Source organism: Coenobita brevimanus, chromosome 89 (genome assembly GCF_032717465.1).
Source record: "Coenobita brevimanus isolate Jiangsu-jjx chromosome 89, ASM3271746v2, whole genome shotgun sequence".
Classification (NCBI taxonomy): domain Eukaryota; kingdom Metazoa; phylum Arthropoda; class Malacostraca; order Decapoda; family Coenobitidae; genus Coenobita; species Coenobita brevimanus.
This window is the reverse complement of record NC_137042.1, coordinates 27,558,782-27,583,278: the sequence shown is the minus strand read 5'-3', so window position 1 is coordinate 27,583,278 and position 24,497 is coordinate 27,558,782. Positions and strand designations below refer to the sequence as shown.

Here is a 24,497-nt window from a genome sequence, read left to right as displayed (position 1 = left end):
TCCTTCTCTCCTCCTTCCTTCCAGCCTTCTTCTCTCTCCCTCCCTTCTTTCCTCCTTCTCCCCTTTCTTTCCTCCTTTTCTCCTTCCCCCTCCCTCCATACATTCCACCAGTCATTGCCATTCACGCAATCACCTTTCAGGAAAAATGTTTTAGGCACCACAATGCAGTGCTGCCTTTTTTCTTCTTAGTTTCTTCTTGATATTTCCTTCTTCCTCCTTCACTCTCCTTTATTCCTTCTCTCCTTCAGCCTCCTTCCTTCGTCTGTCCTTCTCCCTTCCTTCCTTCTTCTGTCCTTCTCTCTTCCTTCCTCCCTGCTTCCGTGCCTTCTTCCTCCTGTCACTCTTCCCATCCCTCCCTCCCTCCCTCCCTCCCTTGCCAGGCGTTTGATGCCTTGCCTTCCCTCCCTCCCTCCCTCCCTCCCTCCCTCCCTCCCTCCCTGTCACTCACTCTCTCCCTTCCCCCTCTCCCCCTCCCTCTTCTCTTGTCAGTCTTCTCTCCCTCTCTTCCTCTCCCTCCTCCTTGTCACTCACTGTCCTTACCTCCCTACCTTCTTGTCTGTATTTCTCCCTCTCTCCCTCCTTTCCCCTCCTCTCCTTTCTTTGGTTCCATCCTTTTCTCCCCTATCTTCTCTTCCTCCCTCTTGTATCTCCCTCTTGCTCCTTCTCCCTCTCCTTACTTGTCCTCCCTTCCTTCCTTTCCTTTCTTCCCTTCCTCATTTTCCTCCCCTCCTCCTTGCCTCCTTTCGCTCCTGACATCCTCCCTTCCTCTCTTCCTGTCTTGTCACTCACACTCCCCTCTTCTCTCCCTCCCACTCTTCCTCTTCCTCCCTCTCCTCCCCTCCCTCCCATTCTTCGTCGTCCTCCCTCTTCTTTCTCTCCCCCTCCTTCTCCCCCCTCCCCAGTCCTTCTCCCCATTCCCCATCACCTCCCCTTCATCTGGCCGCTCATCTGTAGAACCTTCACTTTCCTCATCACCCCCACCCCCTCACCCCTACTCACCCCTCCCCACCCCCCTCAACCCCACTCCACCCCACCAACCACCACCCCTTCCCCCTTCCCCTCACCCCCACTACTCCCCACCCCACTCCATCCCACCACCCCCCACCCCTCCTTCTCACCCCTTGTCCACCCCTCCCCACCCCATCTCGCTCCACCCCACCCTAATCTTCCATTAATAAAATTTTGCATAGATAATGTTGCTTCCTTCCGTGTTGCACTTAGGGAAGGAGGAAGAGAGAGAGAGAGAGAGGGGGGGGCGCTTCTCCAAGGCCCCCTCAGGACGGGTAATCTGTCCTTTCCCTCTTAATATATTGACTTGGACCCTACTACCTCCACCCCCTCCTCTCTATCCCCCCCTTTTCCCCCCTCCCTTCCCCTGCTCTTCTCCCTCTCCCTTCTCTCCTACCATTTCTCTCCTTTCTTCTCTTTCCCCTCTTTCGTTCTTTCTCTCCCCCCTTTTCCCCCTTCCTCCTCTCTTTCTCTCCCCCTTTTCGTTTCCTCCTCTCTCATCCTCGTATTTCTCTCCTCGTTTCTTCCCTCTCCCCCCTCTCCTCCTCACGTTTCCCTCCTTTCTTCCTCACTTTCCTTTTTCCCTCTTCCCTCTTCTTTTTTCTCTCCCATTTACTTTCTCGTCTCACCACTTTCTCCTCATCCTTTTTCCTACTCCCCCTCCCCTCTCTCTCTCTCTCTCTCCCCATTTTCTTCCTTCTCTTTTCGTTTCCTTCTTCTCCCCTCCCTCCTCCTCACCCTCACCCTCCCTCCATCTCCTCCACCATTAGACAGACAAGCGGAAGTTTAAACGGTTAGGTCAAGTCACAAGCATCAAGGGGAAAAAAAAAAGTGAAATGTGTTTTGATTCACGAAAGGAAGTTTGTCTCCATGGTATTAGATGTGTTTATAGGAGAGAAGATGGGAGTTGGTTTATATCAGGGAAAAGTGTTTAAAGACAGTGGTTTATTTAAAGGAAAAGTTGGAGTTGGTTTTAAGAAAAGAATGAAGTGTGTGTGTGACGAGTGTGTATGTGGTTGTCAAGAAAAGAGAATGGTCTTGTAGGGTAGCTGATTGTTGTTTTTATATGAAGGAAATATGCGGAATGGTTTTACATCAAGAGAAAACAAAGGGAGAACGTATTGATGTGACTGCCACTTCACCATCAGCATCATCATTTTCACATCACTTCCCATTTTACCCTCCCTCTCTTTCCCCTTTCCCTCTTGCTCCCTCCTCCCTTGGAAGCGAAGATTAAATGCAATGATGAATAATAAATTAGTAAGGAATAATACGTGATAAAAATAGAGGTCATATTTTAAAAAGCAAATCTCTGCACCCCACATTTTCCCCTTTTTTTATATTTATTTATTTAATTTTAGTTTAGGAAAGATTTCAAGAATAGAAAAGAACCTGAAAAATTACCAGATAAAAAAGTAAACAAGGAACACTCAGCAGACTTGTAAAAAAAATATATAACAAAACTTAAATCCAAACCACAGAAAAGTAAACAGATAATCAATAGCCAGCACACGATAAATAATAATAATAATAATAATAATAATAATGAAGCGTAAATCTCCGGCCATCTTTATTTTTACTTCCGGGGCAGCGAGGTCTCATTTCCTGTGACCCTGAGGCCAACTTTGGCGAGGCCTTGCTAAGACCCAGGTAGGAGATGTCTTCAAGATTTTACTCAGCTCTTTTGATTAGTTTTTTCTGTTAGCCATCAGTTAAATGAAGGGCCGTGGCGCATAGATAGATAGATCGGTAGAGATAGATGGATGGATGGAGGATAGATAGGACAGATGGTTTCATGGATGGATGGATAGATAGACAGATCGATAGAGATATAGGCCGATAGATGGATAGATAGATAGGTAGGTAGATAGATGTAGTGTACATATGTAGGGATAAAGTGTGAAGTGCTTAGCCTAATCCTACATAACCTAATACTAATTTGATGTTTCCCTTCCATAAATGAACTTCATATAGTTAGGATATTGAAAGTCTCGTGATTCTCAGCAGAGGAGAGAGAGAGAGAGAGAGAGAGGTGGGAGGAATGATTAAGTGTTTATGCATCTCCGGCTTTCCACTGGCGTGTTTACGGTCAGTGCTGCAGATTGAGAGAGAGAGAGAGAGAGAGAGAGAGAGAGAGAGAGATTGAACGTGTGGGTGTGTGTGGGTGCGTGCTTGATCGTATTTGTATCTTCATTTACACCCCTCTCACTTCTCTCACTCTTCTCTCTCCATTCCATCCATCCCTCCTCCCTCTCCCCTTCCCCTCTCCTCAGTTCACCCGTCTCATTCATTTTATTTCCCCTCGTCCTTTCCTCTCCCCCTTTTCTTCCCCTCCTCTCCCCCTCCCCTCGTTCAACAACAACAACCATAAATCTACAAAGCAATTATACAAGTACGTGAGAGAGAGAGAGAGAGAGAGAGAGAGAGAGAGAGAGAGAGAGAGACAGGAGTGAATAATGGTTGTGTTTTTGTGGGCGGTTCACTTAATCTGCGTAAAAACAAATGAAGCATAAGCAAACAGGGCGGGGTGGAGAAAGCACGAGAGAGAGAGAGAGAGAGAGAGGAGATTTATCCCGCTAGAATAAATTGTTTCGGACGTGGGAGCAACAGTAACAACAACAACCACTATCATCATCAGCGTCATCATCATCATCATCAACAATAACAGCAACATTAACAACAACGGCATCATCATCATCATCATCTTCAACAATAACAGCAACAACAACAACAACAATAGCAACATTAACAACAACAGCATCATCATCATTGTCATCATCATCATCATCATCATCATCATCATTCAGAGTATTCTATCGGAAAAATGAATGGGAAAATGCAGAAGATTTAGGATTGTGGAAAATGAAATGAGCTTCATGAATAAAAAGACTTGACGGGGAAAAATGAGGGAATTATGGACGAAAGAGAGTGTTGGTGGTGGTGGTGGTGGTGGTGGTGGAAGTGGTGGTGATGGTGATGGTGATGAGTGTTGTTGTTGGCGGTATGAATAAGGGGTTGATGAGGTGTATGCAGAGATGAGAAAGTGTAGTGGAGAGAATGGAATGAAGCGCTTGTTGGAGATATGTAAACAAGGATGGATGAGTGAAACTGTGCCAGCCGAGTGGAAAAAGGCTGTGATTGTACCCCTGTACAAAATTAAAGGTGAGCGAAGTGAGTGCAAGAATTATCGTGGCATAAGTTTATTGAGTGTGGTAGGGAAGGTATATGGAAGAATTATTATAGAGATAGTAAGAGAGATATCAGCAGTCGTAGTGAGTGATGAACAGGGTGGCTTTAGGAGTGGCAGAGGATGTGTGGATCAAATATTTGCAGTGAGACAGATAGCAGAGAAGGCTTGTGAGGACCATAAGGTGTTTATGGCATTCATGGATCTGGAAAAAGCATATGACAAAGTGAACAGAGAAAGATTGTGGAAAGTTGTGCGCATGTACGGTGTAGGTGGTGAGCTGCTAGGTGCTGTCAAGTGTTTATGATGGTAGTGAGGCATGTGTAAAGGTTAATGGGCATTTAAGTGAATGGTTCACGATCGGAGTGGGCGTGCGACAAGATAGATGTGTCTATCTATCTTCCCATCTATCTGTCCATCCAACTATCTATCCTTCCAGAGACCTCCAGCCCATACCTTCATCATTGGCTCAGCTGTAGTTCCTTCATTCCACCCTAATCTGATTATTCTCTCTCTCTCTCTCTCTCTCTCTCTCTCCCCTCAGTAACGATGCTGAGTGAAAAAGTACCTACATTGGCCATCCATTTTTCGGTCCAATTCTGGTGCGTCAATTAAGAGAGAGAGAGAGAGAGACGGGGGGAGGGGAAGAGAGAGGGAGGCCGAGTTTGCTAATTTTCGAACTCTTGTTTATCTAAGAGAGAGAGAGAGAGAGAGACCCAGTTTCGGTAATTTTCGAACTCTTGTTTATCTAAGAGAGAGAGAGAGAGAGAGAGAGAGAGAGAGAGAGAGAGAGTTATACCTACACCCCCACACTGCTACTTACCCAGCCCCTGTTTACCATAGTGTACAAACATTATCACCCTAATGCCAAGTTTCATTAGAGGCCAAACTACGGAAAAAAACACCATATATTTTAATTTCGTTATTATTATTATATCTGTACGAGGATATTATTATTATTATTATTATTATTATTTACTGCTACTGCTACTAATACCACCACCACCACTATTACCACCACTGCTACTACCACCACCGCTCTTACTACTGCTGCTACTACTACTACCACCCTTACAACCACCACCACCACCACCACTACTACTACTACCACCACCACCACCACCACCATTTTAACTACTACTACTGCTTCTACTACCACCATCACTGCCACCACCACTACTACTACTACTGCTTCTACTACCACCATCACTGCCACCACCACCACTACTACTACTAACATAGTGCAACTAAAATCATCGCGATCAAGCAAACGTGCTGAACTAAGCAGCTTTGCTTCCACAATTTTTCGTGTTTATACAAAGATGAGGCTCCTTGCCCCGTTGCCATGGTTACCGTGTGGTCGTGATGCATGATGGAGTGTCGTCTGGGGGGGTATATCACCTCTTAGCTTTGTTGTTACGCCACGTATGCAGTTTTCCTTAACTAGTCAGACGACTGGAAAAAGTACATCCTTGCTTTGAGAAACAAAAGTGCAGTTTGTAATTAACTGGTAATGTCATAGGTTCATTGGTAATGGAGGTGGAAAGCCTTGTCGCTCACCAACTAAGGCCAACAGGCTCGCGCATCTTCTTTGCCTTCCCGTTTTCTAAACGATACGTAGCATAAGAATCTGTGTGTCATTTTTCATCGCTCACGTCGGGTTTGCCGCCACTGTGTTACAACGAGGAATTTGATACAGGACAACTGCGGAAAGAAATGACAGGTGTGTGAAGATTTGTTGGATCATATTACGTTTGGTGAAGGCTACCGGTCACGTGACCGCACCTGGCCAATCAGGAGCCAGGACGCCGCGATGGGGCAGCATTGCAACGCGTCGTTACGAACGTGTAGGCTGTGTCGGCGTCCTTGGCGGCTATTTGATTGCACAAACATCGTAATTACATCACGAAAGTGGCGGCAAGACTGCAAGAATTTAGTAGAAGTTGCCGGGGTTCGTTTTGAGAAGAGAAGTAGCAACATCTTGCAGGGAAATCCAGGTGATAAGGTGGGTAGACAGGTGTGTTGGTTGTGGGTCGGGACGGAAGCCATTTTGAATGAGTACCGGCAAACCCAGGTAAGGGAGTTCTCGCGTCGACCCAGGCTAGCGAATCTTTTATTATTATTTTAGTGCAATTTAATGAAACGCCAGGGAAAATGTTGCTGATATAATTGTTTAACTGGGAAGTAAAACAATAATTGGATATTTTGTCGAGAATAAAGAAATAATTGGGTATTGTGTCGGATTGTTTCGGGAATGCAGTGAACGCTGAGGGAAGGGGTTGCACAAGGAGGTAATGCTGAGCAGCTAGGTAAATAAGTTCACATTCCGCCTGTTTATTGCGGTAAATTGACGCTGTTGTTACCACTGCAATTAATGTTCTTATTTATTGATTTTATATTATTGTTTTATAAGTTATTGTTGCTGCTGCTATTACCACCACCACCACCACCACTACTACTATTACTACCACTAGTACTATTATTACAGTATTATTATTATTATTATTATTATTATTATTATCTACTCATGCAATGTCCAGACGATTATACGGAGGTCCAAAATTTTCCCATTCCTCGCATACCCCCCTACCCCTTCATCCCCCCTCCCTCCCTCCCCCATCACTACAAAGCGCCATTCTCTCTCTCTCTCTCTCTCTCTCTCTCTCTCTCTCTCTCTCTCTCTCTCCACACTGCGCCACCCTCCCTCATGTGCCGCATACTGTTAATTCTAGACGCCTCGTGCTCTCAGCGGAGCCTGTTTCGATTGATTCCTTAAGAGAGAGAGAGAGAGAGGACATCGCTCGTACTGAAGGGGTCATGGCGATGGAGAGGGCTGGGTTTCAAATTAGTGTCCTGTTAATTGAATTAGGGGGATTAGTATCGATGGTGGGGTGTTTGTGTTGTTTTTGAGAACCCGATGCGGACCAGAGGGACTGCATAGGAGCTGGAGAGAGAGAGAGAGAGAAGGAAAGAGAGAGAGAGAGAGAGGTGGGGAGTGGGGAACACCTAAAGAAACTCTACGGCTCTAACTCTCTTTGTTTAGTAATCGTTTTCTAGTCAGATTTATTGGGGTAGTAATCTTATCAATCCGTCTGTCTGTTTCGGTCTTTCTATCCGTCTGTCTGTCAGTCTGTCTATCTACCTGCCTATTTTAGGGAGAAGGAAGGTGAAGGAAGAGTACACATCAGGAGGAGAAAGGGTGAAGGAGGGGTGGGGAGAAGACTGTAGAAGGACAGGGGGTGATAGGTGAGGGTGAGGAAGGTGAGGAGGGGTGTAAGGGGGGTAGAGGGGGTATAGGAGGGATGAAGGAGGGGGGCATGGGGAGTAAAAAGGAGGGGGACATGAAAAAGGGAAAGAGAGGAAGGAGGAGCGCAGAGCAGGGTGTGTGTGTGTGTGTGTGTGTGTGTGTGTGTGTGTGTGTGTGTGTGTGTGTGTGTATTTAGGCTAGCAGGTAAAAAATACACTTCGCTAAAGTGACTCGAAAATTGGGTCATAGGAGCTCTTGATTTTGTAGTTTGGGAGGTGATAATGTTTTTGGTGCGAGGTAAATTTCTCTCTCTCTCTCTCTCTCTCTCTCTCTCTCTCTCTCTCTCTCTCTCTCTCTCTCTCTCACACACACACACACACACACACACACACACACACACACACACACACACACACACACACACGTTCTTTTTTCCCCTCAACACGATACACACCCAAACTACCTTACTAAACTCATTCAGTCTTACTCAGACTACTATTAATTCGACTTCTGACCTCAAACTACCCCAGAAAAGGCCTTTTAACTTGTACTAAATTATAGTGCAACAAAGTACTTAAACAGGTGTGCTCAGTGTACTAAGATGAAAGTACCCAGACTACGAAGTTAATATTGCCTGTTCTTCTTAGTACTCTTAGGATCCTTGAGAGAGAGAGAGAGGGGACATATACATACACCATCAACAAATGACTCTCGTATCGTACCTCAAAGATAGATTTATGTAATGTCTGTATATCACGTGGTTAATGAGGAAAGGTGAATTATTGTTTGTAAATACTGACCTCGCTTGCTTCGTCACCCTCACCCTCATTTTCATTTTTTTTTTTTTCACCCTTACCTTCATCCTCACGCTACCACTCTTCACATTCTCCCTTCCCCTTGCCCTCACCCTCACCCACACTCTCACCCTCACCCTCACTCTCCCTAATCTCCACCCTCACGCTGTCTTACCCTGAACGTCACCATCACTTTTAGTCCTTCTTTTCACCCTCGCTGTCATCCTCACCCTCCTCTTCTCTCTCACCCTTGACCATTTTCCTCTCCCTCACCCTTTTGGTCTTTCTCCCTCACCCTCGCCTTCAAACCCACATTCGTTTTTACCTTTTCTTCACCATCCCTTTCTTTCTCCCCGCCCCTCTCTCTCTCTCTCTCTCTCTCTCTCTCTCTCTCTCTCTCTCTCTCTCTCTCTCTCTCTCTCTCTCTCTTATAATTCGCTTCCCCTCTCCCTTACCGTTCGTTCTCCTTGTCCTTCTCTCTTACCCTCACCCTCACCCCTCTTCACCTTCCCCTCCTCTCCACCTCTCCACTCCTTCTCTCTCTCTCTCTCTCTCTCTCTCTCTCTCTCTCTCTCTCTCTCTCCCCCCCACTCTGTCCCCTCAACAAATACGAGTAATAGACGTGATTTTCTCTAATTTGGTGAAGGTTATTATGAGGCGGTGCACGATATGGTCACACACACACACACACACACACACACACACACACACAGGAGAGAAGCATACATACCTAGGAAAGAAAAAATAACTGGCACAGAGGATAGGAAATTAAAACACACACAGGAGAAAAACAAACTTACCCAGGATTGAAAAATAACAACATACACAGAGAAAGGAAAAGACACACACACACACACACACACACACACACACACACACACACACACACACACACAGGAGCGTGCATCATTATATTCCTACCCTCATGTTTATTATTTTACGTCACGGTATTTTTGCTTCGAGTTGACAAGGCGAACCTGCACGCAACCCACCCATCCAGACCCCCTTCCACCCACTACCTACACAGCCACAGACCCCCTTCCATGTTTTCTGATCCCCTTTGCCTCGCCTTCCCCTACGACTCCCAACGCTCCCCCTCCCCGACAAGAACCCCCTTTATCTCTGTATGCCCCCCCCCCCCCCTTAGCTGTCCCCTTCCTCTCCATGGCCATCTACTTCCCCTCCATCTCTCCACTGTCTCCCCTCTTCACCCCTCTCAGTTTTCCCTCCATCTCTCTAGTACCCCTCCCCTCACCCTCTCAAAGCTCCCTTCACCCCTCTCCCCACCTCAAGGGCCTGCTCCACCTCCTCTCCGCCCCCCACCGCCTCTGTTGTCACGCGATCTGTGTTTAGGCCGTGGGGGGTGGGGTGACGGGGAACAGAAGGAGAAGGGAACAAATCTTTGACCCCCATTCCTCCCCGTCTTTCCCCTCTGTCTTGCTTGTCCGTCCCCTCACCCTCACTCTTATTCCTCCTATCCACCCCACACTCCCTCCTCAACACCCCACAATCATGCCTCGCCTCCTATCCACCCCACACCCCCTCCTCAACACCCCACAATCATGCCTCGCCTTCTCCCACTGTTTGTAGAGTTAGAATGTTTTGTTAGCGCGCGCGCACACACACACACACACACACACACACACACACACACACACACACACACACACACACACACACACACACACACACACACACACCCTCTCTCTCTTTCTCTCTCTCTCTCTCTCTCTCTCTCTCTGTTCATACTTGGAATGTTTTGTTTCTATATACATACATACAGTACATAAATACATGTCCATATCTATCTGTATTTGTATGATTGCATATGTCTTCTCTTTTTTCTCATCTCTCTCTCCCTTTCTTTGCCACTGCTGTCTCCCTGTCTTTCCCCCATCTCCCTCTTCCACGTCTCTTCTTCGTTCTTCGTCATCTTCTCTCCCCAACCCTCTCCCCTCACCCCGCACCCCTTCTCTCTTTCTCCTCCAGACTCCCCACCAGTAACCCACAATCTCTTGCTGTTTTATGCAGTGTTTTGTTGGTTAATATGATAAGGGTCTAGGTATAATGGTTGTTTGTGTGTGTGTGTGTGTGTGTGTGTGTGTGTGTGTGTGTGTGTGTGTGTGTGTGTGTGTAAGAGAGTGGGGCTGCTGCTGTTGATTATTGGAGTTTATAGAACATCCTAAAGTGGGGGCATAAACGTGGTTAGGATTAAGGCCCCAGGAATGATCAGGACACTGGTATGTATGGTTAGATATCAGGACACTGGCATTATCAAACCCAGGCAGGTAGTTTGCTGTGCCCACTGTTAAGCGATTTTATTCAGCTGATACCACTGCCTTTTAAACAGTTGAGAGAAAAAGAATTGGTTTAGACTTAGGATTCAAACTACACACAATCATCTCATTTATGTCGAAATTTGACAAAAGAGTCAGCCGATATTCTCAGATCTTTATGCACATGTGTTTCTGTCTTTCACTCTGCCTACGACCTCTGTGATTCATCATCTTTTTGTCTTTCACCTTGCCTACGACATCTGTAATTCATCTTTCTGTCTTTCACTCTGCCTGTGACCTCTGTAATTCATCTTCTTTTTGTCTTTCACCGTGCTTACGACCTCTGTAATTCATCATCTTGATATCTTTCGCTCTGCCTGCCACCCCTGTAGTTCATTTATTGTAACTAGATGCATATTCTCTTCCTTTTGATACCTGTTCCCTGTAGCTCAGTGGCAGAATAAGGGCACTTTCTTCGTGACCTGCACCAGATTCTAGTGTTAATCTTTCGTTACACAACTCTGACGATGGTGAGATGATAATTTACGCCCATTTATGAGAACAGACTTTTTTTTTACATAAGGTGTTTCAGGCGACTCTGCATTACTGGGTCGTATATTTTGCTTTCTTGTGTGACTTATTTTCCAGAGACGAATTTTGCCTTTTTGCAGGAACGATATTTTTTGCGGCTGGGAACTCGGCAAAAAATCTTCCCTGTCTTATTTACTTTTTTTTTTTTTTTAATCTCTTCCCTGTCTGTTATTTGCTTTTTTCAACAGTAGTAAAAAGACAAACACCATCAAGATTTCAGGGATTTTTTTTTTTTTTCAATAATAATAAAAAGACAAACACCATCAAGATTTCAGAGGATTAATTTGGAGTCAGATCACGGACATGGCTGCATCAAGTCGGGGAAAAATAGTAGTGTGATGTGAGGCCAGCCGAAACGTGAACTTGTCTCGAATGCAGGATTTTCTTTTGTCTCTGCACGAAGGTGTTATAATATGAGGGAGAGAGAGGGGGGGGGGCTGAAGGGAGAATATCGTATTTGTCTTCCAGAGATTGACCCCAGGTACGTAACAGCACACCGACTGCGATTTGAACTGATGATCCAAGAAATTATCGAAAATACAGTCAAAATCAAGCCATTTTAAAAAAAATTATAATAATAATAATGCCCCCGAAATTATCACTAAATCTATAACTACACTTTTTCTTTTTTGGAATTTGAGGCGAAAGTCGATATGTATAAGAATTTTGGTGTATTTTTTTCCCCTCAGCACGAAACTTTTTTTTTTTTCTTTTTTTTTTTTCATGTATTGCGCCTTCTTGCCATGCCTCATGTGTGTCGTGGGCGGCTCAGTCTGCTGGTGTGGGAGTGGGTTATCCTTGCTTGTTTTGATGTGATGTAGCCAGGGACGTGTTACCTTTACCAATTGTAGAAAATTATTATTATTATTATTATTATTATTGTTATTATTATTATATTATTATTATTATTATTATCATCATCATATATGTGTGTAGGGTAGACACTGGTATTGCTGACTCCTTCGTCCATGCATCACAATAATTGACAAATGAGAAGGAGGGGGACGCAAACCATGACCCACTTTGTATGTAAATAAAAAAGAAGCTTTATTTCTCTTCCCAAAATTGCCTCCAGATCTATAACAACACAGTGATTGTAATTTGAGGTGATTATCATAAAATTACCGAAAATTCAGCCAACAAGAAGTTATTGTGAGAGAGAAATGTTTTATGGCCGCGAAATTGTTCTTGGGTACGTAAGAAAAAATTTATTGTGGTTTGCAGCGAAGAGACAAAAATATCGCAGTTTTCGGTTTGGCTTCATGAGTTGGTGGTGATGATGGTGGGTGGTGGTAGTGGTGCTGGTAATGGTGGTAGTTGGTGGTGGTGGTAATGGTTGTGGTAGTGGGTGGTGGTGGTGGTGGTAGATGGTGGTGATGGTAGTTGATGGTGGTGATAATAGTCGTGGTAGTGGGTGGTGGTGGTGGTGGTGGTGGTAATGGTTGTAGTTGGTGGTAATGGTAGTCGTAGTTGCCGGTGGTAGTAATGGTGATAGTTGATGGTGTTGGTAATGGTGTTGGTGGGGGGCGCTGGTAATTGGTGATGGCAGTAATTGGTGGTGGTGGTGGTTTTGGTAATGGTGGCAGTGGTTGGTGGTATGGTTGGTGGTGGTAATGGTGGTAGTTGACTGAAGGTGGACAGTGTGGAAGTTTGGTGTTTCTCTCTCTCTCTCTCTCTCTCTCTCTCTCTCATTTCTGACCCCCATTCTCTACAGCCACCATTTTCTTTGAGCAAACAATAAACTGAGCGCAAACAATAAAATGCTGTTGTGTTTGACTGATGAGGCAGCATGGTTACACACGCACACACGTACACGCACGCAGTTCTGAGTCAGTGATATTTCTGGAGTTATATTTGCTGGTTAAACTAGTGAAATTACCGTGCTGGATGATGATTGTGGTGGTGGTGGTGATGGTGATGATGGTGGTGATGGTGATGATGGTTGTGATGGTGGTGGTGATGATTGTGATGGTGGTGGTGATGATGGTGATTCTCTTAACCCCATCAGCCCGTGGACGTATTCTTAATCTAATTCTACCTTCCACCTACTAATCTAATTCTACCTACCCCCTGGGGGGGGTTTTCAAGAATACTCCCCCAGTATCCCTGCTTGTCGTAAAAGGCGACTAAAAGGGTTGGCGGAGGGTTAGTGCCCCTCCCCGGAAAACAACTAACTAAAAAAACAAACAAGAAGCCTCGGACAAGGACTGACCAAACGTTGACGACCCAGGACCGGACAAAGGACTTGGTAATGTGTACATGGAATGTAAGAGGAGCGAATGATGAGGTGAAAGAGAGAGAGATTGTCCAGGTGCTTGAGGATGCGAAAGTGGATGTATGTGGAATAACTGAAACAAAATGGAGAGGAGAAAGTGTGAGAGAATGGGAGTATGGATGGGGTATATGTGCAGGAGTAGATGAGAATGAGAGGGCAAAGGAAGGAGTGTGTATAGTTGTGAGTAAAAGATGGAAGAAGAGCATAAGACAGTATGGATCAGTTGGGTCAAGGATTGTGTGGGTAAAGTTGAAAGTTGGAATACAAATGTGGGCGATTGTGTGTGTGTATGCGTCAACGCAAGATCGTGCTAGAAGAGTGAGAGAAGAGTTCTGGACAAATGTGGAAGTGTGCATGGAAAAGTTTGGAAGGAATGAGAGAGTGTTTTTGATTGGTGATATGAATGGTAAACTTGGTAATGTGAAGGTGGATGGAATAGTTGGTGAGTGGGGTGTGCCTGCTGAGATAGATGAGAATGGGAGTGCGTTAGTAGACATTTGTGCTGGGAGGGGGTTGGTAATAGCCAATACCCTCTTCAGGCATAAAATGATCCACAGGTATACATGGCGAGTGATGAGAAGGGTGGGTGGTGAACTGAATGAAAGGAAGGCAATGATTGATTATGTGTGTGTGGATGAAAGGATGCGAAGATGTGTAAAGGATGCAAGAGTGTATAGAGGTTGGGGGAGTGGACTTTCTGACCACTACTTGGTGGTGGCCAGAATTTGGATGCAAGTAAGATGGAGGAATAGAAGAAGGGAAAGACGAGAGGAAGGAGTAGTTGCAAGGAGAGTGGAAAGGTTACAAGAGGATGAGAAAAAGGCAGAGTATAAGAGAGAAGTGGAGGAACGATTGGGCAAATATGAATTAGAGCAGATGGGAGACGTGGAAGGTGTGTGTAAGATATTTACAGAAGAAATATGTGCAGCATGTGATGTGGTGTGTGGAAGGAAGAGAAGACGGAGGGGGGTGCAAGGAACAGCGTGGTGGACTGAAGAGGTGAAACAGGCTGTGGCACAAAAGAAGAAAGCATACAATGAATGGATGAGAAATAGGGGCGTGGAAGAAGTTGAGAGGCGGAAGAGAGAGTTATATGTGGAAAGGAAGAGAGGTGAAAAGATTAGTAAGAGAGAGTAAGAAGAGAGTGGATGAGGAATTTGGAAGGAATTTGAGTGTAAAGTGGAGGGACTGTAAGAAAATGTTCTGGAGAGAGAAGTGAAAAGAGTAAGACAGGGTGGAAGTGAAGTTAGCAGGGGAGTGAAAGATAAACATGGTAGATTACTAGTGGAGAAGGGAGAAAAAGTGAGCAGATGGAGAGAACACTTTAAGGAATTGTTGAACGTAGAGGATGGAAGTAATGCGAGTATAAGTGGCTGGGGAATGGCTGGGAGAAGGAGGGAGGTGAGAAGACAGGAAGAAATCAGTAGGATAGAGGTTGTGGAAGCAATGAAGAAAGTTAAATCGGGGAAAGCCCCAGGAATTGATGGAGTGTGTGGTGAGATGCTGAAGCATGGGGGAGAGATAGTAGTAGAATGGATGTGGAAGATGTGCAGATTGGCCTGGGAGGAAGGTAGAGTCCCGGAGGATTGGAAGTCAGGTATAATTATTCCCTTGTACAAAGGAAAAGGGGAAAAAGAAGTGTGTGGTAATCATAGGGGCATTTGTCTTCTTAGTATAATAGGAAAAGTGTATGGTAGGATACTTATAGACAGAGTTAGAGAAAGAACAGAGAAATTAGTTAGAGAAGAACAGGGAGGCTTTAGGAAGGGAAGAGGTTGTGTAGATCAGATATTCATTCTTAGATCTTTAGTGGAAAAGTTTCTAGAGAAGGGAAAGAAGTTGTATGCGGCTTTCATGGATTTGGAGAAAGCATATGACAGGGTGGATAGACAAGGATTGTGGAAAGTGTTAAGAATATATGGAGTAGATGGGAAGTTGTTGAATGCTGTGAAGAGTATGTACGATGGTGCGAAGGCTGCAGTGCGTGTGGATGGTGAACTAAGTGAATTTTTCTCTTTGAAAGTTGGTTTGAAACAGGGATGTGTCATGTCTCCATGGTTGTTCAATCTGTACATGGATGGGGTAATAAAAGAGGTACAAGGTAGGGTAGTGGATGTTGGAGTGGCCCTGGTGAGAGAGGATAGTGTTTGGAAACTCCCTGTACTGTTGTTTGCAGATGATACTGTGTTGTTGAGTGAAGACGAAGGGGAGCTGCAAGGCTTGGTGGATGAGTTTGAGAGAGTGTGTAACTAACGGAACCTAAAGGTGAATGTAGGGAAGAGTAAAGTGATGGTCTTTGAGAGAGGTGAAGTCAGTGAATGTACAGCGAGGTTGGATGGTGAGGAATTGGAAAATGTGAGTACGTTTAAGTATTTGGGTAGTGTGATGAGTAAGGATGGAGGTTTGGAGGGTGAAGTGCTTGAAAGGGTACAGCAGGGAAGAAAGGTTGCTGGTTCCTTGAAAGCAGTGATAAGAAACAGGGAAGTGAGCATGGAAGTAAAAAAGTTACTACATGACAGTAATGTGATACCAACTCTAACGTACGGAAGTGAAGCTTGGACATTGTTGGAAGGACACAAGTCAAGAGTGAGAGCAGTGGAAATGAGTTATTTAAGAGGAGCCTGTGGAGTCACGTGGAGAGACAGGCTGACGAATGAGGATATAAAGGAGCGTTGTGGTGTTGATGTGGATGTGATAGGAAGCGTTGTGAGGAACACACTGAGGTGGTTTGGCCATGTGGAGAGGATGGAGGGTGAAAGACTGACGAAGAGAGTGTATGTGAGTGAGGTGGAGGGTGGAAGAGGGAGGGGGAGACCGAGGATGAGATGGAGGGATGGGGTGGAGAGGTATATAAGAGAAGGGGGTGTGAGTTGGGAGCAGGGTAGTGAAATGGCGGGGGACAGGGCGACTTGGAGGCGATTTGTTTGTGGCCACCCCAAACGAGATTGAGGCGTCTGGCAATAGATAGATAGATAGATAGTATTGATGGATTACTGCCCCTCCCCGTAAAACAACCAACTCAGAGACAAATGGCCACCCCGTACGGCATCATGGCGTCTGGCTATAGATAGATAGATGGATAATATTGAGGGAGTTAACTAAGGCCATGTCTAACTCGCCTACAAATCGAAAACCTCCTCTGAACAAAATTGTCTGGTAGTGACAAGAAAAAAAAATGCAGCGTTTTGAAAAAGTTACCTTTGACCCCAAACCAGATTGCTGTGTGACTTCGTCGTAAACATCAGCAACAGTAATAATGACAGTAACAAGTAACAAAATAATAACAATAACAACAGCAAAAGTCAGCGTTTTGAAGAAGTTAGCTTTTGACCTTTAATCAGATTTGTTTGAGGTTGGGGTCATGCAATTCAGCCATAATCCTCTTGACCCACAATCTTCATATATAATAATATTTATTTTTTCTTTGGCAAAATTGATGGCGAGGTCTCTTCATTACAGCCATAACTATTTTATGTCCTTCACTGCGTCTTATATTTGTAATTCGTGAAAAAATGTGGAGTAAGGAAGTCTGGTGATGACAGGATAGAAGAGAATGTGCTGCTTAGGTGGTATGGTCAGAGAGAGGGGAGGGGAGGCGAAAGGGGTGTTTGAGGGCAAGTTTTAGAGAGGGAGAAGGCGTGGTGGACCAAGAAGCTGGATAGATAAATGAGTGTGTGAGAAAGCGAGGTACGGTAATATATGGAGTTTGAGAATAAAATATTTAACTGGTTGGATAAATTATGTAAGGTGGATTACATGAAAAGCGATTTACCCCCCCATCCCCCCCTTTCTTTAATGCATATTAGGAGGATATGGCAGGTAATGTACGTCAACAATTTAAAAAAAAAAATGAAGATGGTTAGATTTGTGATGTGAAGCCAGGATTTTGGGGCCTATTAAACGGTATGTGGATGAGTGTCTGGCCCTCTTTCGTGCATTCCCTTTCACTGTTTTCTTGGCCCTGTCTTACCCCATCCTTCCATGGGAAGAATGGCCAGGATGATATTGGTGATAATGTGATGATGACAGTGGTGATGATGATGATCAACTGTTTCCTCTTACTTCTATTTCCAGATAATATTATATAGCTTTGGGAAAATTGTCAAAGCATTACTATCAGTAATCTGTCTCCTTATTCATTTTTCACTTCCTTCCCCAGTTATCGGGCCAGACGCACCGAGGGTTAATTCGTCAGAGCTACGGTGGCGTGGGTCGCAACCTGGCAGACGCCCTAGCCCGCCTTCACTACAGACCCTTCTTTATATCGGCTATAGGTGACGATATGCACGGACGCGCACTCACCGCACACAATGCTATGATGGTAAGGAGAGGAAGCTTAAACCGAGAGCTTGATGATGTAGGCACGCCTCAGATATCTACTATAGCCAGTTTGGTATCGTCTGACGGAGATGATCCACTCAACTTGAATTCTTAAGTAGTGATTGTGTGAAATTCGGTGAGCTTTAGTTATGAGGGAGGATTGAGTCTTCTTGGTTAGTAGTCAAATTTTTATCCTCCTAACTGACCACACTTGGCCACCATCTTAGTAGAAAGGGGTTAAGAGTCCTTGGCCGATGAAAACAAACCGTCTATAATAATGTCAGTCAGTTTTAAAACCTTTGAAGATGGGAAGTTGTTAGACGGCATTCTGCATTACAAAGAAGTCAGTCTTCTGTTTTCTGCATTTGTTAAAAAAAGAAAAAAGTAAACAACCGAAGATTTGTCTTCGTTTTTTCATGTTTATTAACATGCCTCCCGGATTTCGGGCTGTACAGTACATTTGGAGTTGAGACTGGGATAAGAGATGAGTAGGCCTAGATTATGTCATGGTTTACATCGTGCTGTCATATACTCTAATTAGAATATGCCAGGTTTTAAAAAATTTCCTAAAGTTTAATATCAAAATAGCATTCCTTAAGGAAATAATTACGAATGTTAACATCTCCGCTGCATGAGAGGTCTGGAAGGCGTGGGATGTTCTGGAAACTGTGTTGTCAGGATACGAGTTTTGAAGTGAGATTTTTAATTTCCTGCATCTTTAGTGAGTTGAGTAATGGTTCTTGATTATCATTTGCATGTAATGTAGGTAACGATGTTTGATACTAATGTAATTGCCGGTATTTTGAGTAACCACTGCGGCAATCCAAAACGTTTAACCAGACAACATCCTTCATAGTCATCCCACGGAACTGTTCATCGATAAACAAGTTCACCCAGTGGCAACCTTCGGTACCAGCATATAAAATATTTGTGTTGCTTTATCCTGTTATTTACCCACTAGGAGTATAGGTGTTGGGGGGGGGGGGCTAACTTCTTTCTTGCGTTTGGTTCCTAACGCACATTTGTTCCTCCCTCACTGTTATGCATACATTTCAAAACCAATGGGGGATCTTTGCCCCCGACCCTCACCCCCCTGGCCATTTTTTTACCATCTTCCTTTCGGTGCGTAGGGAAGAAGATGAGGGACGTCATTTTAATTGAGCAGTGGAGCCACCTAGTTATATCAGTGTCATTGCATAAAGGCATCCTTCCAGCATGACCAGTTGTATACAGAGGTGAGATGGGTCTGGTGCCCAGAGGTGCTTTTGAGCCACAGTGATCATCTCTGTAGCCTTGGCCCTTGAGCCTGTGTTGGGTTATTTGCCCACTTTCTTGGGATATCAAGCCACAGCATCATTTGGGTTGCCACAGTTTGATGTTCGTTTCTTTCAGAAGTTACATCTAAATGAGGGTGGGGAGGAGCTTCGCTTCCCAAGACCCCACCTCCCACTCAGTTTTTTTTTAATAACCTCAGACCAGTTTGTGAAGAAAATGACACAGAAGAAAAGTCATTTATGTTGATGAATACTGCTTACTGGAAGCAAAAATTTATCAATGTCTTTTGAGAGTGGGTTTGCAAACTATAACCTTCCAGGTAGCTACTGCCATGGATCCTGATTTTGCCTGCTTGTCCAAAGAGAATAGGTACTTGAATTGAGTGGAGCCAGCTGCCTGCACCAGAATTTGAACTCTAACATTACCTCACAAATGGTTTTGTAGGCCATAGACTCTTCATTGCTGCCCAGAACACCCAAACACACCTTTCATCATACACACACACTCACTTAGCAAAGCACTTGGTAGAAGTGGTTGTATTTCAGGTGCCAATTGTTCACTGACATGGGTGGCTCCCTCAACTCCCTTCTTGTCCACTTAAAGGAGGATGGTAGACTGCGAAAGGGAAACTTCAGCCTGCAGTCCACCAAGTTCATGTTCAGATGAGCCTAAGGCCAATACAGCAAGATAGACAGCCTTACCTAGCATGGGATTGTTGTTGTTGTGACTTGATACTCAGCTGGGCATGTATCTGGTGGACTACTGGCTGAAGTTGCCATTTTCCTACAGTCCACCAGTTACCTTTCAGTGGATAGGGAGGAAGTTGAAGGATGACTCTATAACCAGACAGTGGATCCGTCCATCCATATCGGTGCCATCCTGCAAAGGAGTCTCCCTCTAACACCAGCTTTGAATTGTACTACTGTGCATACATTACAAGAGAGGTTGTACTTTTCAGGAACAGGATGGACTAGCAGTGGTAAAAAATACTTCAACAGCAGTGTACTGTGTGGTGCTGGACCAAGGTGGTGAGGCACTGTTTGGTGTCGGTGACATGAGAGTACACGACTGCATCACCCCAGCCCATGTGAGTTGATTTGGACAATAATTCCTTATTTTAAGGCATATTTTTGACAGTCTTCATCAGCATGAAGTCCACAGTAAATTATAGTAATGCCTATTCAAAGCTCAGTTACTAGACTGTCAGTTTAACTGATTAGCTAGTTTACAGAAACAGCTGCTAAAGAAAAAAAAAAGTTGGACTTCATGCACAAAAGTGGTAATTTGCGTATGTATAGTACAGTACAGTAGTTAAAATACTGTACATTTAATTATGTAAATACGGGATGTGGTTACCTCCAGGGTCAAGTGGATTTTTTTTTTCCTGCCTTTATTAGTTCCATCTCAGTTTAATGCAGATTTGTTTCCCTATGCACAATAGGGTGGATCCATTGTCATCCAACAGCAGAGGCCTGGATGTTGATTCACAAATATTTGATCAGTTCCCCCTTGTATCAGAAATCCCATTTGACTGTAGTACTCAAATACTGTTATATCCCCTACCAGGTGAGCCAGTTTGAGGGTGTGATCAGCCGAGCACCACTGGTTGTAGTTGATGGCAACCTTCCTCAGGCCACCATAAACTATCTCCTCGACCTCAGTTCATCAGCATCTGTCCCAGGTCAGTTCTAGAATATTGTACTGCATTTCCAGAGGTCTTTTAACTTATGATCAGTACCTGTGCTAACATTGTACACCCCCACCAAAAACTTCCCAGACACCTGTGATGGTAATCTGAAAATGAGTAGAACGTAGCATGTCATCTCAGAATGGTTGGTATGCCTAATTGTGGAGTGATACAATTAAATGTCGTTCCAATGGAGTATGGTGCAGTTTACTATTACTGACGAAGATATACAGTAATGTGAGGGGAAGCTGTTTTCAGAATGGTGCTGACAGTGTTTGGAGATCTTCTGGTGTGAGCATACATCAGTTCTATGTACCCACCGTGTACAGTTAGTTGCTCTCTCTCTCTCTCTCTCTCTCTCTCTCTCTCTCTCATCATGTGTACTGTGAATTACAGAAAGTGTACTTAGTATAGTTCCATTGTTATCAGTAGAATTGAATTGCCTGTTTTCCTGCAGATGTTTCATTTGTAAGAATAAGGTGATATTTTGGAACACATTCAGGAAGTCTGTAGACAATAGGTGAAGGGTGTACTTAGATGGTTTAGTCATATGTGAATGAACATGAACAGGATGGTAAGGGGTTATGTGAATTCAGGAAGTCTGTGGACAATAGGTGAAGGGTGTACTTAGATGGTATGGTCATGTGTGAATGAACATGAACAGGATGGTAAGGGATTATGTGAATGAATTTGAGGGTGGGAAGTGTGTTAGGTCATTATCGTGAAAATGTGTGGTAAACGTGTATACTGCTTAGAGGTTGATGAGGCTTAGGAAATGACAAGGGATTGAGCTGGTAGGATGAAATTTGCAGGGAAGAGTGCATGACAAGGGTTAGCATGCCTGTTTTAACATGACAGTCATCTTCAGCACCTTGCTTCCTCGTGGGAGTCCTCAGATAGGGGATGGTCCTGACTGTATCTCCATATACTGTACCTCTCTCATTCTCTCAAACATTCTTCGCACCAAAATACAACTTTTATCTGTAAATCTTGGTGTTTATAATACATGTTTCAGTAATGTTTAAGGGAAGCTCAGAAGAGGCAGAAGTCAAATATGCTTTAATAAACATGATACAAGTATAAAACAGGAGATGTATCACTGGATGGAATTTGTTACAGAGGCACATAGTGAACTCTGTCTCAAAACTCAGAGACTTCCATTCATCCATCCATCATCTAGTCCTACGTTGCCCCATGAGGAGCGTAGGACCCTGGTGCTAGGCAAGTTGGTCCTGACATTTAAGATGAGAGTGACCAGCTTCACTCATCCCTGAGTGGCATTACATGAGCAATAAACCCCAACCATCCCTTGGATATAAACCTTCACCGGCTCAATCCGATTGGAGTGCCATAATTACCCACTTAACCACCAGGTGCCAAAATTTGGTTATATGGTTACCATGCAGAATAGGAAATGGTTTCCTGGTGTACAGGAAACCATTTGGCTTGTCACTTAGTGTAGAGCCACCCACAGGCAGAAGGAAAAGGAAAGAAGGAAGAGGGAGTGTGAAGTCACCCGTAGGCAGAAGGACAAGGAAAGAATGAAGGAAAGAAAGACAGAAGAGGATGGAAGGAAAGAATGATGGAGGAGAGGAAATGGCAGACACCTGAGAGCAGCACTACATCGAGTGAGTGGATGGTGAGCACCCCCACCTACCACAAACTCACATTCATTGATTCAGAAATTGTTTCTTTGGGTGTTGCCGTTAACCCCTTCATCTTAAAGATGTCATTTTTATTTTATGCTGCCTAACAGTTTATTTTATTCACTTTGCAAATACATTCTGGACCAGAAGGGGTTAACAGACTCATTTTCTAACCTCATAACCATCAGACATATGTCCGTAGGGGAATAAAATGATCTAGTGGTGTTAGAAATATCTCAGTACTTAGAAACACATCATCGTATTGAAGGAGTTAAAGACAGCATAAGTAAGTTGACTATGTTACGTCATAGAATTTTTATAAACATGTAATGCACTGGCATTTACAGTCTAAGAGACAACTGTTTTCCCAGCTTTGCTTGAAAATTATTTACAATTGACAAAATATGAGTTGTATTGCACAATGCATGTTGTATTATAGCTATTGCTTGTGTTGGATGGCTCAGCTTTTCTGAGGTGTTATTACTGAAATATGGGGTGATATTGTGTCCTAGACTGCACAGTACATTTGATAACACAAACACTTCATTCAGAATAGTTTTTCTTATTACTATTCCTGATAGTGACATCAGGTAGACTTGGATTTAAGAGCAACAAAATATTACTCATTAAATAGGTACACCTACCACACACCATCAGGTATTATTACAAATACAGTTCTTGTATCCTTAATATTTGGGAGAACATGTACAGTACATTTCAGTCAGTTTTCACCATGTATGGTGATTGAAAATTGATCCGTAATATCTCCAATTGGTTGTTTCAGAGGTTAGTTGATTTACTCCCATCATAAATATACTTAGACTTCGTTGTTATATGGCTGTAGACTTCGTTGTTATATGGCTGTATATCTCATGTACATTGTAAACTGGTAGCTTTGTAAGTGGTAAAATAACACAGCCAGTTCCATATAACGTAATTCAAAGTGTAGGGACCCAAGACCAGACAATTGTAGTCCAGGACATTTAAGGGCAGGGGACAGTTTTAGGAGCTGGCATTATATAACTGAGAAATCCATATGCCTCATGTGGATTCAGACCATAGTGCATGGCATGTGACTTTCATCCTAGCTGATGTTGTCAGCCATTATGATACCAAATTTTTATAAAGCATCAGTGTCAAGTAATGCATCAAAATAGACAATGAAACAGCTGAGGGAGCAGTAAGTGAACAGTTTGAGACTGTATCATAACAAGGAAGATTTTCATAGTACAGTATTAACAAACATCAGTAATCAGGAGCAGTTTGAATAATGGTATACCTGTTAAAGAAGATAGTACACCATAAGGGATAACACAGGTGTTTCAGTAAACATTCCAGGTACTCTAAATAACTAAACGTTAAACCTTGAAAACATGATTACTTTATAAGGATCAAATTAAAATGTTAGCCCCCTCAGTACGTTGATTCCATTTTTTTATGAAAAACAGTCTCAGTTGAACTGTATGATTCAATGCAGCCTCTTCACTAAGCTGAATAAAATCACCTGGAGGGAACAGCAATAAAATGTGGTAGATGTCATAAAACCATAAGAATTTATACATTGTTATGGTAAAGAGAGCAGACATCACACTGCTCAGTGAAAAGGGTACAGAGCAGATAATCATCATCGTTATCATCTCAACCTTTTTCTCCCCCAGTGGATGGGGTGAGGTAGAATCCAGAAAACTAGAAAATATAAAGTACAATTGTGTCAGGACTATCAACAATAAGCCCAGTGAAATGGGCAAACAACCTTTTAAAAATAGTGTTGCTTAATTAATGTGACCTTAGTAATCCCATCAGTGTGATGATGTCACTTACTGTGTTCATGCTATTTCCAGATGGTTTTATTTAGCATAGAAGAGACTTTGAACTGGAGGGATTAGCTATTGACTTCACAAACCCTATCTCTATATGAGGTCTCTCAAAGCTAAATTAAATTGTCTGGTGGTAGCAAGAATGAGACAGTATCACACTGAAAGGATTAAATGGTATTACTATACAGTGCATTGCTTATTTACATTGTAGAAGCTTTTATAGTTATATCATAAACACTTTACCTTTAATTACTTTGCTTAGGTTATTGCATTTGGGTATTCTGTTCAGGTTAACTGCCAAGGATTTTGTTCAACTGAAATAGCTATTTAACGCTTCAAAAACTGTCTCAAGTAACCCTTTCTTTGCTGTTGGC

At 43.6% G+C, this 24,497-nt stretch overlaps 1 protein-coding gene across 1 annotated transcript in view; it reads left to right on the top strand.

Moving 5' to 3' along the window:
- LOC145411424 (uncharacterized) overlaps positions 1-24,497 on the top strand; it is a 532,564-nt gene that overhangs the window by 453,184 nt on the left and 54,883 nt on the right. Inside the window, exons 12-14 of the mRNA XM_080281464.1 lie at positions 17,538-17,699; positions 19,932-20,060; positions 20,540-20,654. Coding sequence (XP_080137590.1) covers positions 17,538-17,699; positions 19,932-20,060; positions 20,540-20,654 — 406 coding nt within the window. The remainder of the gene's footprint in view (positions 1-17,537; positions 17,700-19,931; positions 20,061-20,539; positions 20,655-24,497) is intronic.